Consider the following 22821-nt stretch of genomic DNA (forward strand, 5'->3'; position numbering starts at 1 on the left):
CATAGCCCCATCATCACATATATGACCTGACACCATTCACCATCCCTGCATGCAATGCATGTTACTCCTGCTGCTGCACATACACTAGTTGCAGAGGAGTGCTGACTTAAAGCTGATCACACGGCAGGCGACATGAATGGTGAGAACTCCAGCGAAGACTTTGCAAAAGCCATGCTAGTTTAAAGGGGAACTGAAGTGAGAAGAATATGGAGGCTGCCATATTTATTTCCTTTTAAACAATACACATTGCATGGCAGCCCTGCTGATCTACTTGGCTGCAGTAGTGTCTCAATCAGACAAGAAACAGGCATGCAGCTAATCTTGTCAGATCTGACAACAATGTCAGAAACACCTGATCTGCTGCATGCTTGTTCAGGGGCTATGGCTAAAAAGTATTATAGGCAGAGGCTCAGCGAGGCTGTCAGGTAAATAAAGATGGCAGCCTCCTTATACCTCTCACTACAGTTGTTCTGTACAGCACAGTGATTTGTGAACAAACAAGTATTCTGTCTGAACTCAATGGATGTATGTCTTTCTCAACCTAAATAACTAACTGCTGAGACAAAAAAAAAGGCTAAACTTGATGTAAAATTCTGAACTAAACTTTTTGCCATTGCCCATACTGAAAGCTAGATATCACAGTGATGGAACTGAACTGAACAATTTGGGGTTAGTAGCTAGCAAACCAAGTGTCAGCTTGTGATAAAGGTGCAGAAACACAGGAGGCAGAATGAAAGCTGCCTTTTACAGCCTCTGTAAACCACTTATCTCTCTCACTAAATGCTCCAGAATAAAGACACGTTGATATGTTAATGTGCTCTTCTCTTCCTCTCCCTGTCAGAGCAGCAGGTACAATGCCCCCTTCCCCAGGTCCTTCAGGTCACAAGAATGTCTGGTGACATCAAAGAAGTGTGTTCTTTGATGTCTCTGGACATTCTTGCGAACTGAAGGAGCTGGGGAAGGGGGTATTGTACATGCTGCTCTGACAGGGAGAGGAAGAGAAGAGCATCTGTCCACTGTAGTAGCCAGCGGGAGTGACTCACCAAAAGATAACAAATCAAACCGCACATTCTTTTCAGTGCGGACTCCAGCTGAAAGTTCCCGCGGTCTGCCTGTTCCTCTCTCTGCTATGAGATTTCCCCGCCCTTCCACGCTGCTGATAGGAAGGAAGGAGCTGAGAAGGGCGGAGATGGTGTCTCTGCTTGCATTCCAAGCTGTCATGTCTATCGTGCGGAGGAAAGAATTTATGATGCAGGCAGCGGCCAATCACAGCAGCCGGGCGGGAACAGAGATCTGGTGGGCGCTCCGCCCGGGAATTAGGCTCTGGGGAGAACACTGTAATCATCTGAATAAACTAATTAACTCTAAACACCTGCAAAAGATTCCTGAGGCTTTTAAAAACTCCCAGCCTGGTTCATTACTCAACACCGCAATCATGGGTAAGACTGCCGACCTGAGTGCTGTCCAGAAGGCCGTCATTGACACCCTCAAGCAAGAGGGTAAGACACAGAAAGAAATTTCTGAGCGAATAGGCTGTTCCCAGAGTGCTGTATCAAGGCACCTCAGTGGGACGTCTGTGGGAAGGAAAAAGTGTGGCAGAAAATGCTGCACAACGAGAAGAGGCGACCGGACCCTGAGGAAGATTGTGGAGAAGGACTGATTCCAGACCTTGGGGGACCTACGGAAGCAGTGGACTGAGTCTGGAGTAGAAACATCCAGAGCCACCGTGTACAAGCGTGTGCAGGAAATGGGCTACAGGTGCCACATTCCCCAGGTCAAGCCACTTTTCGACCAGAAACAGCGGCAGAAGCGCCTGACCTGGACTACAGAGAAGCAGCACTGGACTGTTGCTCAGTGGTCCAAAGTACTTTTTTCGGATGAAAGCAACTTTTGCATGTCATTCGAAAATCAAGGTGCCAGAGTCTGGAGGAAGACTGGGGAGAGGGAAATGCCAAAATGCCTGTAGTCCAGTGTCAAGTACCCACAGTCAGTGATGGTCTGGGGTGCCATGTCAGCTGCTGGTGTTGGTCCACTGTGTTTTATCAAGGGCAGGGTCAATGCAGCTAGGCATCAGGAGATTTTGGAGCACTTCATGCTTCCATCTGCTGAAAGGCTTTATGGAGATGAAGATTTCATTTTTCAGCACAACCTGGCACCTGCTCACAGTGCCAAAACCACTGGTAAATGGTTTACTGACCATGGTATTACTGTGCTCAATTGGCCTGCCAACTCTCCTGACCTGAACCCCATAGAGAATCTGTGGGATATTGTGAAGAGAAAGTTGAGAAACGCAAGACCCAACGCTCTGGATCTCTGGATGAGCTTTAGGCCGCTATCGAAGCATCCTGGGCCTCCATAACACCTGAGCAGTGCCACAGGCTGATTGCCTCCATGCCACGCCGCATTAAAGCAGTCATTTCTGCAAAAGGATTCCCGACCAAGTATTGAGTGCATAACTGAACATAATTATTTGAAGGTTGACTTTTTTTGTTTTAAAAACACTTTTCTTTTATTGGTCGGATGAAATATGCTAATTTTTTGAGATAGGAATTTGGGGTTTTCATGAGCTGTATGCCAAAATCATCAATATTAAAACAATAAAAGGCTTGAACTACTTCAGTTGTGTGTAATGAAGCTAAAATATATGAAAGTCTAATGTTTATCAGTACATTACAGAAAATAATGAACTTTATCACAATATGCTAATTTTTTGAGAAGGACCTGTATAACCCAGCCTTAACACCTGTGCAAAACTCCTGCCTAACCACAAACTAAACCCCTGCAGGAAGATGTCACACACAACCTGGCCAAATAGCAACACACCAAGGCAGCAAGGAATGCAATACAGTATGCGTGCAATAGTCACCTGAGTCCTTAGAGCTGAGCCAATCAAGGCAAAGTTATCACAATACAGATGCGTGGTCAGACAGGCCGGAATCAGGGCAGGCAGCGTTCATGCAGTTTCCTTAGACAGTCTGAGGTTGGCAACAGATAGTCAGGTAGAAGCGTGGTCAATAACGGGAATCCAATCTGCAAGAAGCTGATCCAGAGAAACAGAACTCTTGGACACTTGGTAAGAGCACAATCTCAGCTACAAGCCCACCATTGGCTATCACGGGCGAAGACTGAGGGCGCTCACCTTTCTCATATACTAGGACTAACCAATCAACAAAAACCAGATTCAAAATCATCCAATCATATTGCGGCGTGTCAGCTGATACGCATGCTGCTATTGTTTACAGCGGCGGAGCGCGTACTGAGGACGCGTCCGCCACTTGGCCAGTAGGGAAGGAGCGCCATGCGCTCCACTGACCTCAGAGCACCGCCGCCTGTCAGGAGCTTGCGCCCCAGCATGGTTATCAGCGTTCTGCCGCCATGATCGGCAAGATCTTACAGATGCATTGCCAAACAAATTAAAATGTCCTTTGTGATCAACCACTCATATATGACGTGGACACGCTATAGAAATAAATATAAATGGTTCTCCAACTCCCATCGTCTTTGGAAGATAATGGAAACCCCAGGATCCGATATTTGCTCTTTAGATGGATCATATAAATGGTGGAGAGAGAATAACCTATGTTATATAATAAAACCCATGTCCCTGTGTCCCTGCATCCTCCTGTGTCTCCGCGTCCTCCTGTGTCCCCGCGTCCTCCTGTGTCCCCGCGTCCTCCTGTGTATATGTGTCCCTGCGTCCTCCTGTGTCCATGTGTTCTCCTGTGTCCTTGCATCCTCCTGTGTCCCTGCGTCCTCCTGTGTCCCTGCATCCTCCTATGGCCCTGCGTCTTCCTGTGTCCGTGTCCTCCTCTGTCCCTGCATCCTCCTGTGTCCCTGCATCCTCCTGTGTCCCTGCTTCCTACTGTGTCCCTGCGTCCTCCTGTGTCCCTGCGTCCTCCTGTGTCCCTGCGTCCTCCTGTGTCCCTGCGTCCTCCTGTGTTTTGGCCAGAGTACATGCGTGGTACATGGGCAGAGTTGGGACAGCACAGGAGACTGGTGCAGGGGCAGGGGGTGTGTTTGACGGTTAGTGCGCATTGCGACTTGCATGTGATTGTGCGCTGATCGTGCGTGTGTACGATGCAGCGGCAGCTGCCGTGGCCCTGGCCAGTGGAGAGATCTGTATGCTGCAGGAAGAGAGCCTCTCAGCCAGTCCTGAGCACAGGGAGGGGAGGGGCCCGGCACAGAAGGTCACGTGTTTATGTCCGGGTGGCTGGAGGAGCACGTGGGCAGAATATGTCTGGGTGGCTGGAGGAGCACGTGGGCAGAATATCCTCTACAGGATGATTGGCAGGGTGCTGCAGTGCTGTCACAGGTCAGTAACCTATACAGCATATATGGCAGCTGTCCACCCCAGTCTTCCTCTCCCTCACTCCCTATTCTCAGCACTCTCATCAGTAACCTGTGCTGTGCCTGTGAGGCAAAGTATTAACTTCAACTCTCCTGAACATTATTAATAATCCCACAGCATTCTACAGAGTACATATTCATGTCACTACCTGTTTCCCCAGAGAAGCACAAAATTACCCATCCCCCTGTCCCTGTGTCCTCCTGTGATATTTCCCACACTCAGCACGATCAGGGCATCTCACCAGTATGAGATCTTTCATGCATAATAAGGCTTGATTTACTACTAAAAATATTTCCCACACACAGCTTCTCATCCGTGTGAGTTCTCTTATGTCTGACAAGATTTGTTTTACGTCCAAAACATTTCCCACACTCAGCACATGAATAGGGATTCTCACCAGTGTGAGATCTCACATGTCTTTGACAAGAAGTATTTGAATCCCAAAACATTTCCCACACTCAGCACACGTATATGGCTTATCACCAGTGAGTTCTCTCATGTTTGTAAAGGCCTCCTTTGTATCCAAAACATTTCCCACACTCAGAGCATAAATAAGGCCTCTCACCAGTGTGAGTTTGTTTATGTATGTCAAGACTTTTTTTATGCCCAAAATATTTCCTACACTCAGCACATGAATAGGGCTTCTCACCAGTGTGACATCTCTCATGTCTAACAAGATTTCTTTTATTCACAAAACATTTCCCACACTCAGCACATGAATATAGCTTATCACCAGTATGAGCTCTCTTATGTATGACAAGATATGATTTCTGTGCAAAACATTTCCCACACTCAGCACATAAATAAGGCTTATCACCAGTGTGAGTTTTCTCATGTCTGGCAAGGCCTCCTTTGTCTCCAAAACATTTCCCACATTCAGCGCAAGAATAAGGCTTCTCGCCAGTGTGAGTTCGTTCATGTATGTCAAGACTTCTTTTACGCCCAAAACTTTTCCCACACTCTGCACATGAATAAGGCTTCTCACCAGTGTGAGTTCTCTCATGACTGACAAGCTGTGATTTACACCTAAAACTTTTCCCACACTCAGAACATGAATAAGGCTACTCACCAGTGTGAGTTCTCTCATGATTGACAAGCTCTGATTTACGCACAAAATTTTTCCCACACTCAGAACATGAATAAGGCTTATCACCGGTGTGAGTTCTCTCATGACTAAGAAGACTGTTTTTCTGCCCAAAACATTTCCCACACTCACCACATGAAAAGGGTTTTTCACCAGTGTGAGTTCTCTCATGTTTGACAAGGCCTCCTTTGTCTCCAAAACATTTCCCACACTCAGCACATGAATAGGGCATCTCACCTGTGTGAGTTCTCTCATGCATGTCAAGATGACATTTATACCCAAAACATTTCCCACACTCAGCACATGAATAGGGCTTCTCACCAGTGTGACATCTCTCATGTCTTACAAGCTCTGATTTCCAAACAAAACATTTCCCACACCAGGAACAGGAATAAGACCCTCCAGCAGGGCGAGAGCTGTGCTGGGTATGGGGCCCCTCAGGGTTAGACAGGTGAGGGGAGTCTGGGGGAATATTTGGGTTAACCAGGATATCTGCAGGAGACTCTTGTCCAGTGACATCATCATCCGTTGTACAGTCTGTGGATACAGAGAGACGAGTCTCTGAGAGGTTCCTGATGCCGGGACTCCACCCTACAAATAGAGAATCATCATCACTTCCTGTTAGAGAAGGGGGGAGGAGCAATTATCATTAGAGATGAAAGAATAGAGTGTGGCGGGCGCCAGGGATGGGATTACGAGCAGACAAGTAGGCTGTGTGTTACATCATCACCTCACAGCCCATAAGAAGAGACTAAACATGTACCGGTGCGGGGGGGGGGGGGGGGGATAATGGTGGGTGCTGGGAGCCTGATGACAGTGCTTCTTCTGAGGCTATACAATACAATACATATATCATTAGAGTTGGTCAGTGAGCTGCTGATAATTCCAAGTTGATACAAAGTTTATGCAGCTTGGAAATGGGCCAGATGCAGCAGCTGCATACATTTGTATATCATTAGCATACAATTTGCACCATCTCAGAGTTATCAGCATGACACTGCCCATCACTAGTTATCAGCCTGACAGAGAACTGCAGAAGGTTGTGCTCACTACAGGCGGCCAATCACATGACTATGTCCAAAAGAGAGACAGGGCAGCAGTCACATGACCGGGGTGTATGAGTGTGCAGAGAGTCACCCGAGTATCAGCCTCAGATCACAGTGTGCTGCGTGGCTGAACAAGAGCCAGGAAGACTGGAAACAGAGGCTGCAGCCACAGGAGCAGCATTATAATGGGACTTTTGTATCTTTTGCATTGAACCCAATTAAGTTAATTTCAAGTAGAAGAGCTGTGCGGGATTGTTGTGGAGAATCACATGACCTAATGCCTAGCCTCCCCTGCCCTGTATGTGCCTAAACTGAAACTCCCCCACCAAATGCCCTTATCCACCCTCTAACTGCCAAAACCTCACCTCATAACCCGGTACCCAAATGACTGCCAGTTGTAGCTGATCGTCTACAATGACCAATTCCTAAGTAGAAGCTGATTGGCTCCAACATGCATGAGGCGGTGGGTCTTAGTGTCCCTTTTTGCTGGCTGCAAAAGTTGGGTGGTCTGCACTGGCTGATGGGCAGTGACAGGTAGTGGGTTTAGCAGCAGATGGTGGGTGATGCTAGCTGGTGACAGTAAGTAGTGACAGTTTATATTTTTAAAGTTTACATTTCCCTGGTGGTAGTGGGTGGAATGATTAAAAAAACATCCTCTCCTAGAGTCAGGCTGAAAGCTGCCTGCAGGGGGCGCATTCCTCCCTCCCTTCCCTCACTCACAGCCCATGAGACCACTCTACACTGGCCACATATGTAAGGGGTGGGGCCTCTTCCAATTGCAGAATCATCATAACCCCCGGTCTTAATGGCCGTCCGAGTTTACTAATCATGTGGCGGAGGGAGGAGTAAACAGCCAACAAGTGACTCAACAGGGCTCCCATACCTTAAAAGCTCCACATTACAGGAGCATGAAGAGCAAAAAGTGGAACTTGGTGGCGCTCTAGGTGCAAGTCTGGAATGGCTGTGCCTAAAAAATACACTGACTCACCTGCTCTGCCCTCTGCAAGAGTGTCCTCCACTTTAATTGTCTCCTTCACATCTCCAATCTCCTCAGACTGCTGATCATTCCTCACATACGTCTCTTCTTCTTCCTTAATTTTCCTCATCATGTCATCCTCCTGCTTATACTGCTGATCACTCCTCACATACATCTCTTCTTCTTCCACTTTTATTATCCTCATCATGTGACCCTCCTCCATAGACTGCTTATCACTCCTCACATACGTCTCTTCTTCATCCTCTTTAATTATCCTCATCACGTTACCCTCCTCCATATAATGCTGATCACTCCTCACATACTTTTCTTCTTCCTTAATTTTCCTGTTACCCTCCTCCATAGGCTGCTGATTAGTCCTCACATGTGTCTCTTGTTCTTTCTCTATAATTTCCCTCATCATGACACCCTCCTCCATAGACTGCTGATCACTCCTCACATGTGTCTCTTGTTCTTTCTCTATAATTGTCCTCATCATGTCACCCTCCTTTGCAGACAGTTGATCACTCCTCACATACGTCTCTTCATCCTCTTTAATTATCCTCATCATGTTACCCTCCTCCATATAATGCTGATCACTCCTCACATACGTCTCTTCCTCTTCCTCTGTAACTCCAGCATTTATACATATCAGATTTCTGCCCTGAGTACAAGAAATGAGAGATCATTTTTAAAATGTGAACACAGATAACAGCATATGCAGAAATGAACAATGTCACACAGCTTGTGGTCTCTGGGGACTTTTAGCCCCATCTACCTGATAATGGTGACGGATGGTGCAGTCTTCCTGTGGACAATCTTCACAATAAAGAGGACCTGTACATCTCTCTGGTGGGTCTCTGTTACTGGATCCATCTGTAGGAAACACACACTGACTGAATACATTGTCTCTATGTGTTTATCAGATTATGTGGGGATCTAAAAGGACAATCCTGGGAATAAAGAGGACCTGTACATCTCTCTGGTGGGTCTCTGTTACTGGACACATCGGTAGGAAGCACACACACTGACTGAATGCATTGTCTCTATGTGTTTAGCAGATTATGGGGGGAGCTGGGAGGAGCCTCCATACTGCTCTCTCCTTTTCTAAGAAATGAAAGTCTCCTCTTACCCGGTGATGTGAGTGGCGGCTGATTCTCCTTCATGGTGTCCTTGTGTCCTTCTCTATACTGCCACTCCTGCATGGAGAAACAGACAGTGACATTCTGACACCGTATAGGAATCCAACAGGAGAACAATGATACAGTCACCTCCCAGACACACCCCTTCTTGTTACTGGATAATTTCCATAATTCCCAGCACCTCTCCTGTCAGAGGCTCTATCACCTTCCCGATGACTTCCAGAATCTTCTGCTTGTTGTGTCCCTCAGATAAAATTACATTACATACTGGAGGATATTGGCAATGCTGGGGACACAGAGGGTGGGGGGCGGGGGGCATTACATACTGGAGGATATTAGCAATGCTGGGAGACACGGGGGGACATTACATACTGGAGTATAATGGCAATGCTGGGGACACAGGGAGGACATGACTACACTGGGGGAGAAATGGCATTACTGGGGTGGGAGACATTACATACTGGAGCATAATGGCAATGCTGGGGGACACAGGGAGGACATGGCTATAGTGGGAAAGAAATGGCATTACTAGGGTGGGGGACATTACATACTGGAGGATAATGGCAATGCTGGGGGACACATGGGAGGGGGGCATGGCTATACTGGGAAAGAAATTGCATAACTGGGGTGGGGGACATTACATACTGGAGGATAATGGCAATGCTGGGGGACACAGGGGGACATGGCTATACTGGGGGACAAATGGCATTACTGGGGTGGGGGACATTACATAATGGAGGATAATGGCAATGCTAGGGGACGCAGGGAGGACATGGCTATACTAGGAAAGAAACGGCTTTACTGGGGTGGGGGACATTACATACTGAAGGATAATGGCAATGCTGGGGGACACATGGGAGGGGGGCATGGCTATACTGGGAAAGAAATGGCATAACTGGGGTGGGGGACATTACATATTGGAGGATAATGGCAATGCTGGGGACACGGGGAGGACATGGCTATACTGGGAAAGAAATGGCATTACTGAGGTGGGGGGACATTATATATTGGAGGATAATGGCAATGCTGGGGGACACAGGGAGGACATGGCTATGCTGGGAGAGAAGTGGCATTACTGGGGTGGGGGGACATTATATACATGAGGATAATGGCAATGCTGGGGGACACAGGGAGGACATGGCTATACTGGGGGAGAAATGGCATTACTGGGGTGGGGGACATTACATACTGGAGGATAATGGCAATGCTGGGGGACACAGGGAGGGCATGGCTTTACTGGGGAAAAAATGGCATTACTGGGGTGGGGAACATTACATACTGGAGGATAATGGCCATGCTGGGGGACACAGGGGGTACATGGCAATACTGGGAAAGAAATGGCATACCTGGGGTGGGGGACATTATGTACTGGAGGACAATGGTAATGCTGGGGGACACAGGGAGGACATGGCTATACTGGGGGAGAAATGGCATTACTGGGGTGGGGGGACATTATATACATGAGGATAATGGCAATGCTGGGGGACACAGGGGGACATGGCTATACTGGGAAAGAAATGGCATTACTGAGGTGGGGGGACATTATATACTGGAGGATAATGGTAATGCTGGGGGACACAGGGAGGAGATGGCTATACTGGGGGAGAAATAGCATTACTGGGGTGGGGGACATTATATACTGGAGGATAATGGCAATCCTGGGGGACACAGGGGGACATGGCTATACTGGGGGAGAAATGGCATTACTGGGGTGGGGGACATTACATACTGGAGGATAATGGCAATGCTGGGGGACAGAGGGGGACAAGGCTATACTGGGAAAGAAATGGGATTACTGGCGTGGGGAACATTACATACTGGAGGGTAATGGCAATGCTGGGGGACACAGCGGGACATGGCTATACTGGGGAGTGGGGGGGAAGTGGCATCACTGGGATGGGAATATTATATACTGAAGGATAATGGTAATGCTGGGGGACATTGCATTACTGGGGTGGGGGACATTACATACTGGAGGATAATGGCAATCCTGGGGGACACAGGGAGACATGGCTATACTGGGAAATAAATGGCATTACTGAGGTGGGGGGACATTATATACTGGAGGATAATGGCAATGCTGGGGGACACAGGGAGGACATGGCTATGCTGGGAGAGAAGTGGTATTACTGGGGTGGGGGGACATTACATACTGGAGGATAATAGCAATGCTGGGGGACACAGGGAGGGCATGGCTTTACAGGGGAAAAAATGGCATTACTGGGGTGGGGATATTACATACTGGAGGATAATGGCAATGCTGGGGGACACAGGGGGGGGACATGGCTATACTGGGGGAGAAATTGCATTACTGGGGTGGGGATATTACATACTGAAGGATAATGGCAGTGCTGAGGGACAAAGAGGGGACATGGCTATACTCTATGGACATTCTGTCCCGTCTCTATCATATGACTGAGCTGAATTAATACTAGGCAGAGGAAATGACAACTATAGTCAGCACTAGTCTAATTTAGCGGAAGCAACAGGAATCCCCAAAATCACTTCCATTGCAAGAAATAGAGGTCTCAGCAATTACTATCCATGCCGCCAATCAGCTAAACTTTTATGAGGCCCTTAGCTCCTTTAGGTACTCTTAATCAATGCCACCTGCCCCTACCCTATGGATATGAGTTAATTGGGCAATTTTTATTCTCATGCAATTAACACTGCACATAGTTAATGGGCACTGAGATAAAGTCAGAGGTTGGAGGAACACAAGTAGTTAATGGTGAATACATTAAAGAGACTCTGTAACCACAAAAACATCCCCTGGGGGGTACTCACCTCGGGTGGAGGAAGCCTCCGGATCCTAATGAGGCTTCCCACGCCGTCCTGCGTCCCACGGGGGTCTCGCTGCAGCCCTCTGAACAGCCGGCGACAGGCCCGACTGTAAAATCAATATTTACCTTTGCTGGCTCCAGCGGGGGCGCTGTGGCTGCTTTCCTCTCCGAACTACACGGAAATACCCGATCTCAGTCGGGTCCGCTCTACTGCGCAGGCGCCGGAAACTTGCGCCTGCGCAGTAGAGCAGACCCGACGGCGATCGGGTATTTCCGTGTAGTTCGGAGAGGAAAGCAGTCAGAGCGCCTGCGCAGGAGCCAGGAAGGTAAATATTACGTCACGGCTGCACGGAGGGCTGCAGCGAGACCCCCGTGGGACAGAGGACGGCGTGGGAAGCCTCATTAGGATCCGGAGGCTTCCCCCACCCGAGGTGAGTACCCCCCAGGGGATTTTTTGAGGTTACAGATCCTCTTTAAGTATTAACTGGGCCCCCTATCCTCCAGGGCCCCATAGCAGCTGCTATAGTTATTGCTAAGCCCCTTATGTCCAGCCCGACCTCTGCTCTGTTCAATATATAACAAAAAAGTCACACAATTACCTCTTCTCCTCCACCTCCTGCAACTTCTCGTCCTGCTGTGGTACACCTCTTCCTGCCTGTAACATCACTTCCTTTCTGTGACATCACTTTTTATTACTTCCTGTGTGCGATATCACCATCTAGTGGTGAATAGACTAACTGCAGCGTCTGTGGAATCTCCTGCACTCAGCAATCTATTATTATTATTGTTATTATTATTATTATTATTATTACTACCATTGTTGTTATCATTTTCTGGAGCTACACAACACCCTCATCTACAGACATATCACATATAGTAAGAACAATAATAATGAATACAAAGAATACTAACAATAATATAAATCATTATTAGTCCCCAGATGGTTGCTGGATGTGTAGAGCTGCCATATGGATGTGTTGCCATAGTTACAGGAAGTGTCAGTTTCTTGCAGCCGACTGGGAGGAAGAAGCAGAATTACTAGAGGAATATTATGGACTGGGATGTCTATTTTAAATATGAAGTTTTGAATCAGGATGATACATTTATTGGGTAACTTAGAGGTAAATGAAAAGTAAGCTTTCAGCTAATAAGCCTTCATTGGACTTAGTCTCTGCATATACTGACAAGATGTTAATAAACACAGCTTATATATACTGGACATTCAGAGGAGCAACATTCTTTTGCAAACATAAATAGATGTAATTAGATGCCTTATTTGCCACTTCAGGAGGGTCAGGAGGAGGCATACTAGCTAATTTATGACTAATAGATAAGACCACTAGTAGAATTACTGGACAAATATTTTGGACTGGGATGTCTATTTTAATTACAATGAATGGCATTATATGAAACTCTGGTAACTATTGTTAGACATAAGAGTATTAGTTTAACATTGATTCTCCTTTTGCCATGCTAGCAGCAGGGGTGCAGCTAAGGTTTTGGTGACCCCAAGCAGTCCATAACTTGAGGCCCCCCTCCATGAGGAGAACAAATAGGTAGTCACACCAAAGTGGTGCGCGAAGCGTGCTGCAGCAAAAATGGGCATGGCCAAAACATGATGTGGGAGGAGCCAAATACTAGCAAAATACAGGTAGTCCCCGGTTTATTTATTTTAAGTATTTATATAGCAGCGACATATTACGCACCACTGTACAGAGTATATTGTCTTATCACTAACTGTCGCTCAATGCGGCTCACAATCTAGTTCCTACCATAGCCATATGTCTATATCATGTAGTGTAGTGTATGTATCGTAGTCTAGGGCCAATTTAGGGGTAAGCCAACTAACTTATCTGTATGTTTTGGGGATGTGGGAGGAAACCCACGCAGACATGGGGAGAACATACAAATTCTTGGCAGATGTTTATACTGGCTGAGATTCGGACCGAGGACCCAGCACCGCAAGGCGGGAGCGCTAACCAATGCACCACCGTGCCGCCCAACATATTAGATAGGGTACAGGTGGTGTCCTCAGTATAGGTAGCCAGTTACATGTGGTGCCCTCAGTATAGGTAGCAAGCTATAGGTACTTCAGTATAGGTAGCCAGTTACATGTGGTGCCCTCAGTATAGGTAGCAAGCTATAGGTGTTGCAGTATAAGATTGCCAGATGGTGTGGTGCCCTCAGTATAGGTAGCCAGCTATAGGTCCCCCCTAGTATAGGTAGCCCGTAGAGTTGCCCCCAGTATAGGTTAGATAGGTAGGTGCCCACATACAGTATAGGTTAGATAGGTAGTTGCCTCCAATATAGGTAGGAAGTATATTTGCCCCAGTATAGGTTAGATAGATAGGTGCCCCCATATAGGTTAGACAGGTAGGTGCACTCAGTATAGGTTAGATAGGTAGGTGCCGGCAGTATAGGTTAGATCGGTAGGTGCCCCCAGTATAGGTTAGATAAGTAGATACCCCAGTATAGATTAGATAGTTAGATGCCCCCAGTATAGGTTAGAAAGGTAAGTGCACGCAGTATCGGTTAGATAGGTAGGTACCCCTCAGTATAGGTTAGGTAAGCAGATGCCCCCAGTACAGGCTAGATAGGTAGGTGCTCACAGTATAGGTTAGATAGGTAGGTACCCCTCAGTATAGGTTATATAGGTAGATGCCCCCAGTATAGACTAGATATGTAGGTGCACACAGTATAGGTTAGATAGGTAGGTACCCCTCAGTATAGGTTAGATAGGTAGGTACCCCTCAGTATAGGTTAGATAGGTAGGTACCCCTCAGTATAGGTTAGATAGGTAGATGACCCCAGTATAGATTAGTTAGGTAGGTGCATGCAATATAGGTTAGATAGGTAGGTGTCTCAAGCATAGGGCCCCCCGCCTAGTTTCAATTCACCTTCCTTGATCCCCGCACGCAGCCTCTATCTTCATCCTGTCCCTGGGTCTATCGCATCTGTAAGAGATCCCCCTGTGATGACATGCTGTCGCGTCATCACAAGGGGTAGTCTTACGATAGCGACAGATGCCGGGACAGGATGAAGATAGAGGCTGCATGCGCCGTTTGAGGATTGAGGTAGGCAAGCTGAAACTTCACTCTGCCCGCTCCCTCTGCCGCTGCGCACACCATCCTGGCTCCTGCCGCTCAGCCTGATGCCTGCACCACTTAAATATGGGGGAGCCGCTAGCAGCAGAGCAAGGCCCCCCTTAGTGGGAGGCCCCAATCGGGGGCGTGGCTCACCTGTACGCTGGCGGCACCCCTTGCTAACAGATATTGCCATTAGGCTTGGCAGAACATGTTTGCCGGCAAATGGTTCCCAATGAACGTGCACTACTAGCGCCCTATACTTTCCCAGCTACTCCCTCTCCCTTTCCCGTAAAAGACACAATGCCGGCAACCATTTTCATTCTGCATTAGTCAGTAGAGGGAGAGGAGCTGCTGCTGCAGATACAGAGACAGTGAGAGATAGGCTGTATTGTAATATAGTGCTGTGTCACCTCTCCAGACCCTCAGTCACCGCCATGTCACATCTCCTGAGCCTCACTTGCCCTTCCACTAAACATTTCACCTCTCCTGACCCTCACCCACCCTTCTACTGTCCATGTCACCTTTCCACTAACCCAACGTCACCTAACTAACCCTTTTTCCACCATGTCACCTCTCCTGATCCTTACCACCCCCCCCCCCCTTCTTTCTACCCCCAAATCACCTTTCCTGACCATCACTCACCCTTCCAATAAACAGGTCACCTCTCCTGACCCTTACCCACCCTTCTACTGTCCATACAGGGGCGTAGCAATAGGGGTTGCAGAGGTAGCGACCACATGAGGGACCTTGGGCCAGAGGGGCCCTCCCTCGACTACTGTATTAGCTCTCTATTGGTCCTGTGCTCATAATAATCACTTCTATAGATGCTTTGAATAGTAGTAATCATTAACAAGCTGTTCCCCATCCCCTTCTTGCACCTGTGACACTGTAGTTGCCTTTGGCAGGTTTTGGTGCGCTGTATCAATTGTTATGTATAGAGTGCTTGGGGGCCCCCATTGTAAAACTTGCATCGAGGCCCACAGCTCCTTAGCTACGCCACTGTGTCCATATCACCTTTCCACCAACCCCATGTCACCAAGCCTATCCTTTTAACCCTATGTCAAGAATATTAGTTTAACTTCTTGACGACCCCATCACACCAATGGGCGTGGACACGGCGGCAGCCCCAGGACTGCCTAACGTCGATTGGCGTAAGGTCCTTGGGGCCATTTTGCAGGAGATCGCGTACGCATCTCTGCTTCAGCCTCCCAGCAGTAATCGCAGCTAGGAGACTGTTAGACGGTGAAACTGCTGTCTAATTAGCTTGTACGGCGCTGCGATCCATGGCAGAGCTGTACTGGGGACAGCCGTGTGACACAGCTGTCCCCCTGGGAGAAAGGATAGTGATCGGTTGTCATTGGCTGAAGCCTATGACAGCTGATCACACTGATTGGCTGGCGGGGGGAGGGAGGGTTGGAGAATAAATGCTACAAAAGATTAAATTTATTAAAAAAATAATGAAATAAATATTTATTTAAAAAAATAAACCTTGGGGGAGCAATCAGACCCCACCAACAGAGAGCTCTGTTGGTGGGGTGGAATCACTTGTGTGCTGTGTTGTGCGGCCCTGCAGCGAGGCCTTAAAGCTGCAGTAGCCCTTTTTAAGAAAAAAGGCCTGTTCTTTAGGGGGTTTAACACTGCGGTCCTCAAGTGGTTAACTTTGATCCTCCATTTGCCATACTAGCAGAGATTGCCATTAGGGATGGCAGAACATGTTCAGCAGCGAATGGTTCCCGGCGATTAGTGTGCTGCCAGGTAGTGCAACCAATGCCCGATATTTTCCCATTGTTCCATTTTTTTACGCTTCTCCCTGGAAAGGAACCAAAGGTGAAAGGGGTTTGAAGGCTGACATGTTTATTTCCTTTTGAATAATGCAGATTGCCTGGCTGTCCTGCTAATCCTCTGCCTGTAATACTTTAAGCCATAGACCCCGGACAAGCATGCAGATCAGATGTCTATGATAAATATGACAAGATTGGCTGCATGCTTGTTCCAGGTGTGTGATTCAGACACTGCTGGCCAGAAAGACCAGCTGGACTGCCAGGCAACTGGTGTTGATTATAAAGAAATAAATATGGAGGCTTTCATAGGTCTAACACATGGGGTTCCTTTGAAGTCGGGTAGGAAGGACTACCAATCAGACATGATCAGCACCCAGGCCACTCCACCCCCATAAAAGGGCCAATCTCAGTCAGCCATTATCATTCCACAATAGTCAGTGTAGGGGGAGAAGCTGCTGCTGCTGATACAGGGACAGTGTTAGAGAGGCTGTAGTGTGATATAGTGCTGTGTAGCAGTCAGTGTAGGGAGAGGAGCTGCTGCTGATACTGGGACAGTGTTAGAGAGGCTGTAGTGTGATATAGTGCTGTGTAGCAGTCAGTGTAGGGGGAGGGGCTGCTGCTGCTGATACAGGGACAGTGTTAGAGAGGCTGTAGTATGATATAGTGCTGTGTAGCAGTCAGAGTAGGGGGAGGAGCTGCTGCTGCTGATACAGGGACAGTGTTAGAGAGGCTGTAGTGTGATATAGTGCTGTGTAGCAGTCAGTGTAGGGGGAGGAGCTGCTGCTGCTGATACAGGGACAGTGTTAGAGAGGCTGTAGTGTGATATAGTGCTGTGTAGCAGTCAGTGTAGGGAGAGGAGCTGCTACTGCTGCTGATACAGGGACAGTGTTAGAGAGGCTGTAGTATGATATAGTGCTGTGTAGCAGTCAGAGTAGGGGGAGGAGCTGCTGCTGCTGATACAGGGACAGTGTTAGAGAGGCTGTAGTGTGATATAGTGCTGTGTAGCAGTCAGTGTAGGGAGAGGAGCTGCTGCTGATACTGGGACAGTGTTAGAGAGGCTGTAGTGTGATATAGTGCTGTGTAGCAGTCAGTGTAGGGGAAGGAGCTGCTGCTGCTGATACAGGGACAGTGTTGGAGAGGCTGTAGTGTGATATAGTGCTGTGTAGCAGTCAGTGTAGAGGGGAGGAGCTGCTGCTGATACAGGGACAGTGTTAGAGAGGCTGTAGTGTGATATAGTGCTGTGTAGCAGTCAGTGTAGGGGGAGGAGCTGCTGCTGCTGATACAGGGACAGTGTTAGAGAGGCTGTAGTGTGACATAGTGCTGTGTAGCAGTCAATGTAGGTGGAGGAGCTGCTGCTGATACTGGGACAGTGTTAGAGAGGCTGTAGTGTGATATAGTGCTGTGTAGCAGTCAGTGTAGGGGGAGGAGCTGCTGCTGCTGATACAGGGACAGTGTTAGAGAGGCTGTAGTGTGATATAGTGCTGTGTAGCAGTCAGTGTAGGGAGAGGAGCTGCTACTGCTGCTGATACAGGGACAGTGTTAGAGAGGCTGTAGTGTGATATAGTGCTGTGTAGCAGTCAGTGTAGGGGGAGGAGCTGCTGCTGCTGATACAGGGACAGTGTTGGAGAGGCTGTAGTGTGATATAGTGCTGTGTAGCAGTCAGTGTAGGGGAGGAGCTGCTGCTGCTGATACAGGGACAGTGTTGGAGAGGCTGTAGTGTGATATAGTGCTGTGTAGCAGTCAGTGTAGGGGGAGGAGCTGCTGCTGCTGATACAGGGACAGTGTTACAGAGGCTGTAGTGTGATATAGTGCTGTGTAGCAGTCAGTGTAGAGGGGAGGAGCTGCTGCTGATACAGGGACAGTGTTAGAGAGGCTGTAGTGTGATATAGTGCTGTGTAGCAGTCAGTGTAGGGGGAGGAGCTGCTGCTGCTGATACAGGGACAGTGTTAGAGAGGCTGTAGTGTGATATAGTGCTGTGTAGCAGTCAGTGTACAGGGGAGGAGCTGCTGCTGATACAGGGACAGTGTTAGAGAGGCTGTAGTGTGATATAGTGCTGTGTAGCAGTCAGTGTAGAGGGGAGGAGCTGCTGCTGATACAGGGACAGTGTTAGAGAGGCTGTAGTGTGATATAGTGCTGTGTAGCAGTCAGTGTAGGGGGAGGAGCTGCTGCTGCTGATACAGGGACAGTGTTGGAGAGGCTGTAGTGTGATATAGTGCTGTGTAGCAGTCAGTGTAGGGGGAGGAGCTGCTGCTGCTGATACAGGGACAGTGTTGGAGAGGCTGTAGTGTGATATAGTGCTGTGTAGCAGTCAGTGTAGAGGGGAGGAGCTGCTGCTGATACAGGGACAGTGTTAGAGAGGCTGTAGTGTGATAGAGTGCTGTGTAGCAGTCAGTGTAGGGGGAGGAGCTGCTGCTGCTGATACAGGGACAGTGTTAGAGAGGCTGTAGTGTGATATAGTGCTGTGTAGCAGTCAGTGTAGGGGAGGAGCTGCTGCTGCAGATACAGGGACAGTGTTAGTGGGGCTGTAGTGTGATATAGTGCTGTGTGTAGCAGTCAGTGTAGGTAGAGTGACCAGATTTTTGTGGGTCCAACCTGGGACGGGGGGGAGGGGGGACGAAGGGCGGCGAAAAGTGGGGGGGACTGAGGAGCACACCGCGACGAAGACTGGGGGTCGCGCGCAGCGCGCCGCAATGAAAATTGGGCGTGGCCATGACATTGTATGGGCGGAGCTAATGTAATGATGTAACAGCGAGGCATAAGAAAGCAGTGTTTACGCCATGATGTGGTCAAACGAGACTTTGCATCATGGGGGTGCAGAAACTGTGTGATGCTAATAGTATACCGTAACCACAAAGCAGCAAACATAGCCATCTATGACCATTAAATGATAAATGCAGTAACCATTACCCCGGACACCAGAAAATAAACGCAATGGGCAACATGTCAGTACAAAATAAACGCAATGCGGGCAACATATCAGTATAAAATAAACACAATGTGGGCAAACATGTCAGTACAAAATAAGCGCAATGCGGGCAACATGTCAGCACAAAATAAACGCGATGCGGGCAAACATGTCAGTACAAAATAAACGCACTGCGGGCAAACATGTCAGTACAAAATAAACGCAATGCGGGCAAACATGTCAGTACAAAATAAACGCAATGCGGGCAAACATGTCAGTACAAAATAAACGCACTGCGGGCAAACATGTCAGCACAAAATAAACGCAATGCGGGCAAACATATCAGTACAAAATAAACGCAATGCGGGCAAACATGTCAGCACAAAATAAACGCAATGCGGGCAAACATGTCAGTACAAAATAAACGCACTGCGGGCAAACATGTCAGCACAAAATAAACGCAATGTGGGCAAACATGTCAGTACAAAATAAACGCAATGCGGACAAACATGTCAGCACAAAATAAACGCAATGCGGGCAAACATGTCAGTACAAAATAAACGCAATGCGGGCAAACATGTCAGCACAAAATAAACGCAATGCGGGCAAACATGTCAGTACAAAATAAACGCAATGCGGGCAAACATGTCAGCACAAAATAAACGCAATGCGGGCAAACATGTCAGTACAAAATAAACGCAATGCGGGCAAACATGTCAGCACAAATTAAACGCAATGCGGGCAAACATGTCAGTACAAAATAAATGCAATGCGGGCAAATATGTCAGCACAAAATAAACGCAATGCGGGCAAACATGTCAGTACAAAATAAACGCACTGCGGGCAATCATGTCAGCACAAATTAAACGCAATGCGGGCAAACATGTCAGCACAAAATAAACGCAATGCGGGCAAACATGTCAGTACAAAATAAATGCAATGCGGGCAAACATGTCAGCACAAAATAAACGCAATGCGGGCAAACATGTCAGTACAAAATAAACGCAATGCGGGCAAACATGTCAGCACAAAATAAACGCACTGCGGGCAAACATGTCAGTACAAAATAAACGCAATGTGGGCAAACATGTCAGCACAAAATAAACGCAATGTGCGCAACATGTCAGCACAAAATAAACGCTAGGAGGACACTGACTGTGTGGGTGAGGGTGACAATGACTGGGTGGGGGAGGGTGACACTAGGTGAGGAGGGTGACAAGGACTGGGTGGGGGAGGGTGACACCGGTGGAGAAGGGTGACAACGACTGGGTGGGGGAGGGTGACACTAGGTGAGGAGGGTGACAAGGACTGGGTGGGGGAGGGAGACAAGGACTGGGTGGGGCAGGGTGACACTGGGGGAGAAGGGTGACAAGGACTGGGTGGGGGAGGGTGACACTGGGGGAGAAGGGTGACAACGACTGGGCGGGGGAGGGTGACACTAGGAGCGGAGAAGACACTGACAGGGCGCTCTCACCCATTTCTTCTCCTCGTGTAGCTGCCTGGTCTCCACGTGGTTGCCGGAGGGTGTGCAGCAGGTTGGGGGCGTGCCTGATGCGGCCAGGCAGCCGTCCCGATTAGAGGAGCTCTAGGGGCGGAGCTATCAGGCAGGAACAGCACGCTGAGGGGCAGGGCTGATGCAGCCCGATATCAGCGCTCATTGGAGGGTGGGCGAGGAGCAAGCTGGGGGCGAGGCAAATGTAGCTGGGTGGCCGCGCCTACCAGAGTCCATCCGACGAGTCCTGCAGCTGGGACGTCCCGCGGGCAAAAGCGGGATGTTTCCCGGGACACAATGCTGCCCGGGACAGGGGACCCCAAAAGCGGGACGTGTCCCACCAAATGCGGGACGTCTGGTCACCGTAGTGTAGGGGGAGGAGCTGCTGCTGCTGATACTGGGACAGTGTTAGAGAGGCTGTAGTGTGATATAGTGCTGTGTAGCAATCAGTGTAGGGGAGGATCTGCTGCTGCTGATACAGGTACAGTGTTAGAGAGGCTGTAGCGTGATACAGTGCTGTGTAGCAGTCAGTGTAGGGAGAGGAGCTGCTGCTGATACAGGGACAGTGTTAGAGAGGCTGTAGTGTGGTATAGTGCTGTGTAGCAGTCAGTGTAGGGAGAGGAGCTGCTGCTGCTGATACAGGGACAGTGTTAGAGAGGCTGTAGTGTGATATAGTGCTGTGTAGCAGTCAGTGTAGGGAGAGGAGCTGCTGCTGCAGATACAGGGACAGTGTTAGAGAGGCTGTAGTGTGATATAGTGCTGTGTAGCAGTCAGTGTAGGGAGAGGAGCTGCTGCTGATACAGGGACAGTGTTAGAGAGGCTGTAGTGTGATATAGTGCTGTGTAGCAGTCAGTGTAGGGGGAGGAGTTGCTGCTGCTGCTGATACAGGGACAGTGTTAGAGAGGCTGTAGTGTGATATAGTGCTGTGTAGCAGTCAGTGTAGGGAGAGGAGCTGCTGCTGCTGCTGATACAAGGACAGTGTGAGAGGCTGTAGTGTGATATAGTGCTGTGTAGCAGTCAGTGTAGGGGGGGGGGGGAGCTGCTGCTGCTTATACAGGGACAGTGTGAGAGGCTGTAGTGTGATATAGTGCCGTGTAGCAGTCAGTGTAGGGGGAGCTGCTGCTGATACAGGAACAGTGTTGGAGAGGCTGTAGTGTGATATAGAGCTGTGTAGCAGTCAGTGTAGGGGGAGGGGCTGCTGCTGCTGATACAGGGACAGTGTTAGATAGGCTGTAGTATGATATAGTGCTGTGTAGCAGTCAGTGTAGGGGGAGGAGCTGCTGCTGCTGATACAGGGACAGTGTTAGAGAGGTTGTAGTGTGATATAGTGCTGTGTAGCAGTCAGTGTAGGGAGAGGAGCTGCTGCTGCTGATACAGAGACAGTGTTGGAGAGGCTGTATTGTGATATAGTGCTGTGTCACCTCTCCGGAACCTTACTCACCCTTCCACTGTCCATGTCACATCTCCTGAATCTCACTCACCCTTTCACCCCCCCCCCCCATGCCACCTCCACTTACCCCCCTTAACACCCCATATTGTTTCTTCTGACCCTCACCACCAGGGGCGTAACTAGAAATTACCGGGCCCCCCTGCAAAAATGTGGCTGCCCCCCTCCCCCCCGGGCCAGCTCACGGCTGTTTTGGGGGGAAGGAGGGGTTGAAGCATGAGGATAGAGCTTGGCCTTGCTAGAGGAGAGAGATCGATAGATAGGTAGATAGATAGGTAGATAGATAGATAGATGGGTGGCAGGGTAGTCAATTAGATAGATAGCCGGGTGGGCAGACAGATAGCCTGGTGGGGGTGGGCAGATAGATAGATAGATACATAGATAGATAGACGAGTGGCAGATAGATAGCCGAGTGGAAAAATAGATAGCTTGGTGGGAAAATACATAGGTAGCCTGGTAAGGGTGGGGGGCCTGACTCCTATCCTCCCTCCCTCACCTCAGGGGGGCCCCCTTCCCGTTATGCATGGCGGAAGGGTGGCAGATACAGCAAGCCTCCGGCGGCTAAAGCAGACGCTAGAGTTCCAGCCTCCAGGCCCACGCTGTCTCCTCCTCTGTAATGCCGCTCGCACTAAATCAGGAAGCAGTGCAAACGGCATTACAGAGGAGACAGCGTGGACCTGGAGGCTGGACCTCTAGCAGAGCCTTCCTGAATCTTCCACTCTTCCGGCACATAT

The 22821-nt window shown here is 48.8% G+C and overlaps 2 protein-coding genes across 2 annotated transcripts; both read right to left on the reverse strand.

Moving 5' to 3' along the window:
* Positions 1-2733: 2733 nt before the first annotated feature.
* On the reverse strand, positions 2734-12021 carry LOC137535424 (zinc finger protein 391-like). Its single transcript, XM_068257259.1, has 5 exons — positions 11976-12021; positions 8584-8650; positions 8230-8327; positions 7467-8115; positions 2734-6023 (listed from the first exon to the last, which is right to left on the reverse strand). The coding sequence occupies exons 2-5, from the start codon at positions 8615-8617 to the stop codon at positions 5410-5412; spliced, it is 1395 nt and encodes a 464-aa protein (XP_068113360.1). The 5' UTR covers positions 8618-8650; positions 11976-12021; the 3' UTR covers positions 2734-5409.
* Positions 4828-5351, reverse strand: LOC137537182 (gastrula zinc finger protein XlCGF71.1-like). Its single transcript, XM_068259294.1, has 2 exons — positions 5334-5351; positions 4828-5241 (listed from the first exon to the last, which is right to left on the reverse strand). The coding sequence occupies exons 1-2, from the start codon at positions 5349-5351 to the stop codon at positions 4828-4830; spliced, it is 432 nt and encodes a 143-aa protein (XP_068115395.1).
* Positions 12022-22821: the final 10800 nt, after the last annotated feature.

Source organism: Hyperolius riggenbachi, chromosome 10, assembly GCF_040937935.1.
Source record: "Hyperolius riggenbachi isolate aHypRig1 chromosome 10, aHypRig1.pri, whole genome shotgun sequence".
In the NCBI taxonomy this organism is placed as follows: domain Eukaryota; kingdom Metazoa; phylum Chordata; class Amphibia; order Anura; family Hyperoliidae; genus Hyperolius; species Hyperolius riggenbachi.

Excerpts from the sequence above, each read along its gene's own strand:
- LOC137535424 (XM_068257259.1), bottom strand. The coding sequence starts at position 8,617 with ATGAAGGAGAATCAGCCGCCACTCACATCACCGG. Across the intron at positions 8,328-8,583 it reads GCCGCCACTCACATCACCGG|ATGGATCCAGTAACAGAGAC; the intron begins GTAAGAGGAGAC and ends TGTTTCCTACAG. Across the intron at positions 8,116-8,229 it reads CCATCCGTCACCATTATCAG|GGCAGAAATCTGATATGTAT; the intron begins GTAGATGGGGCT and ends TCTTGTACTCAG.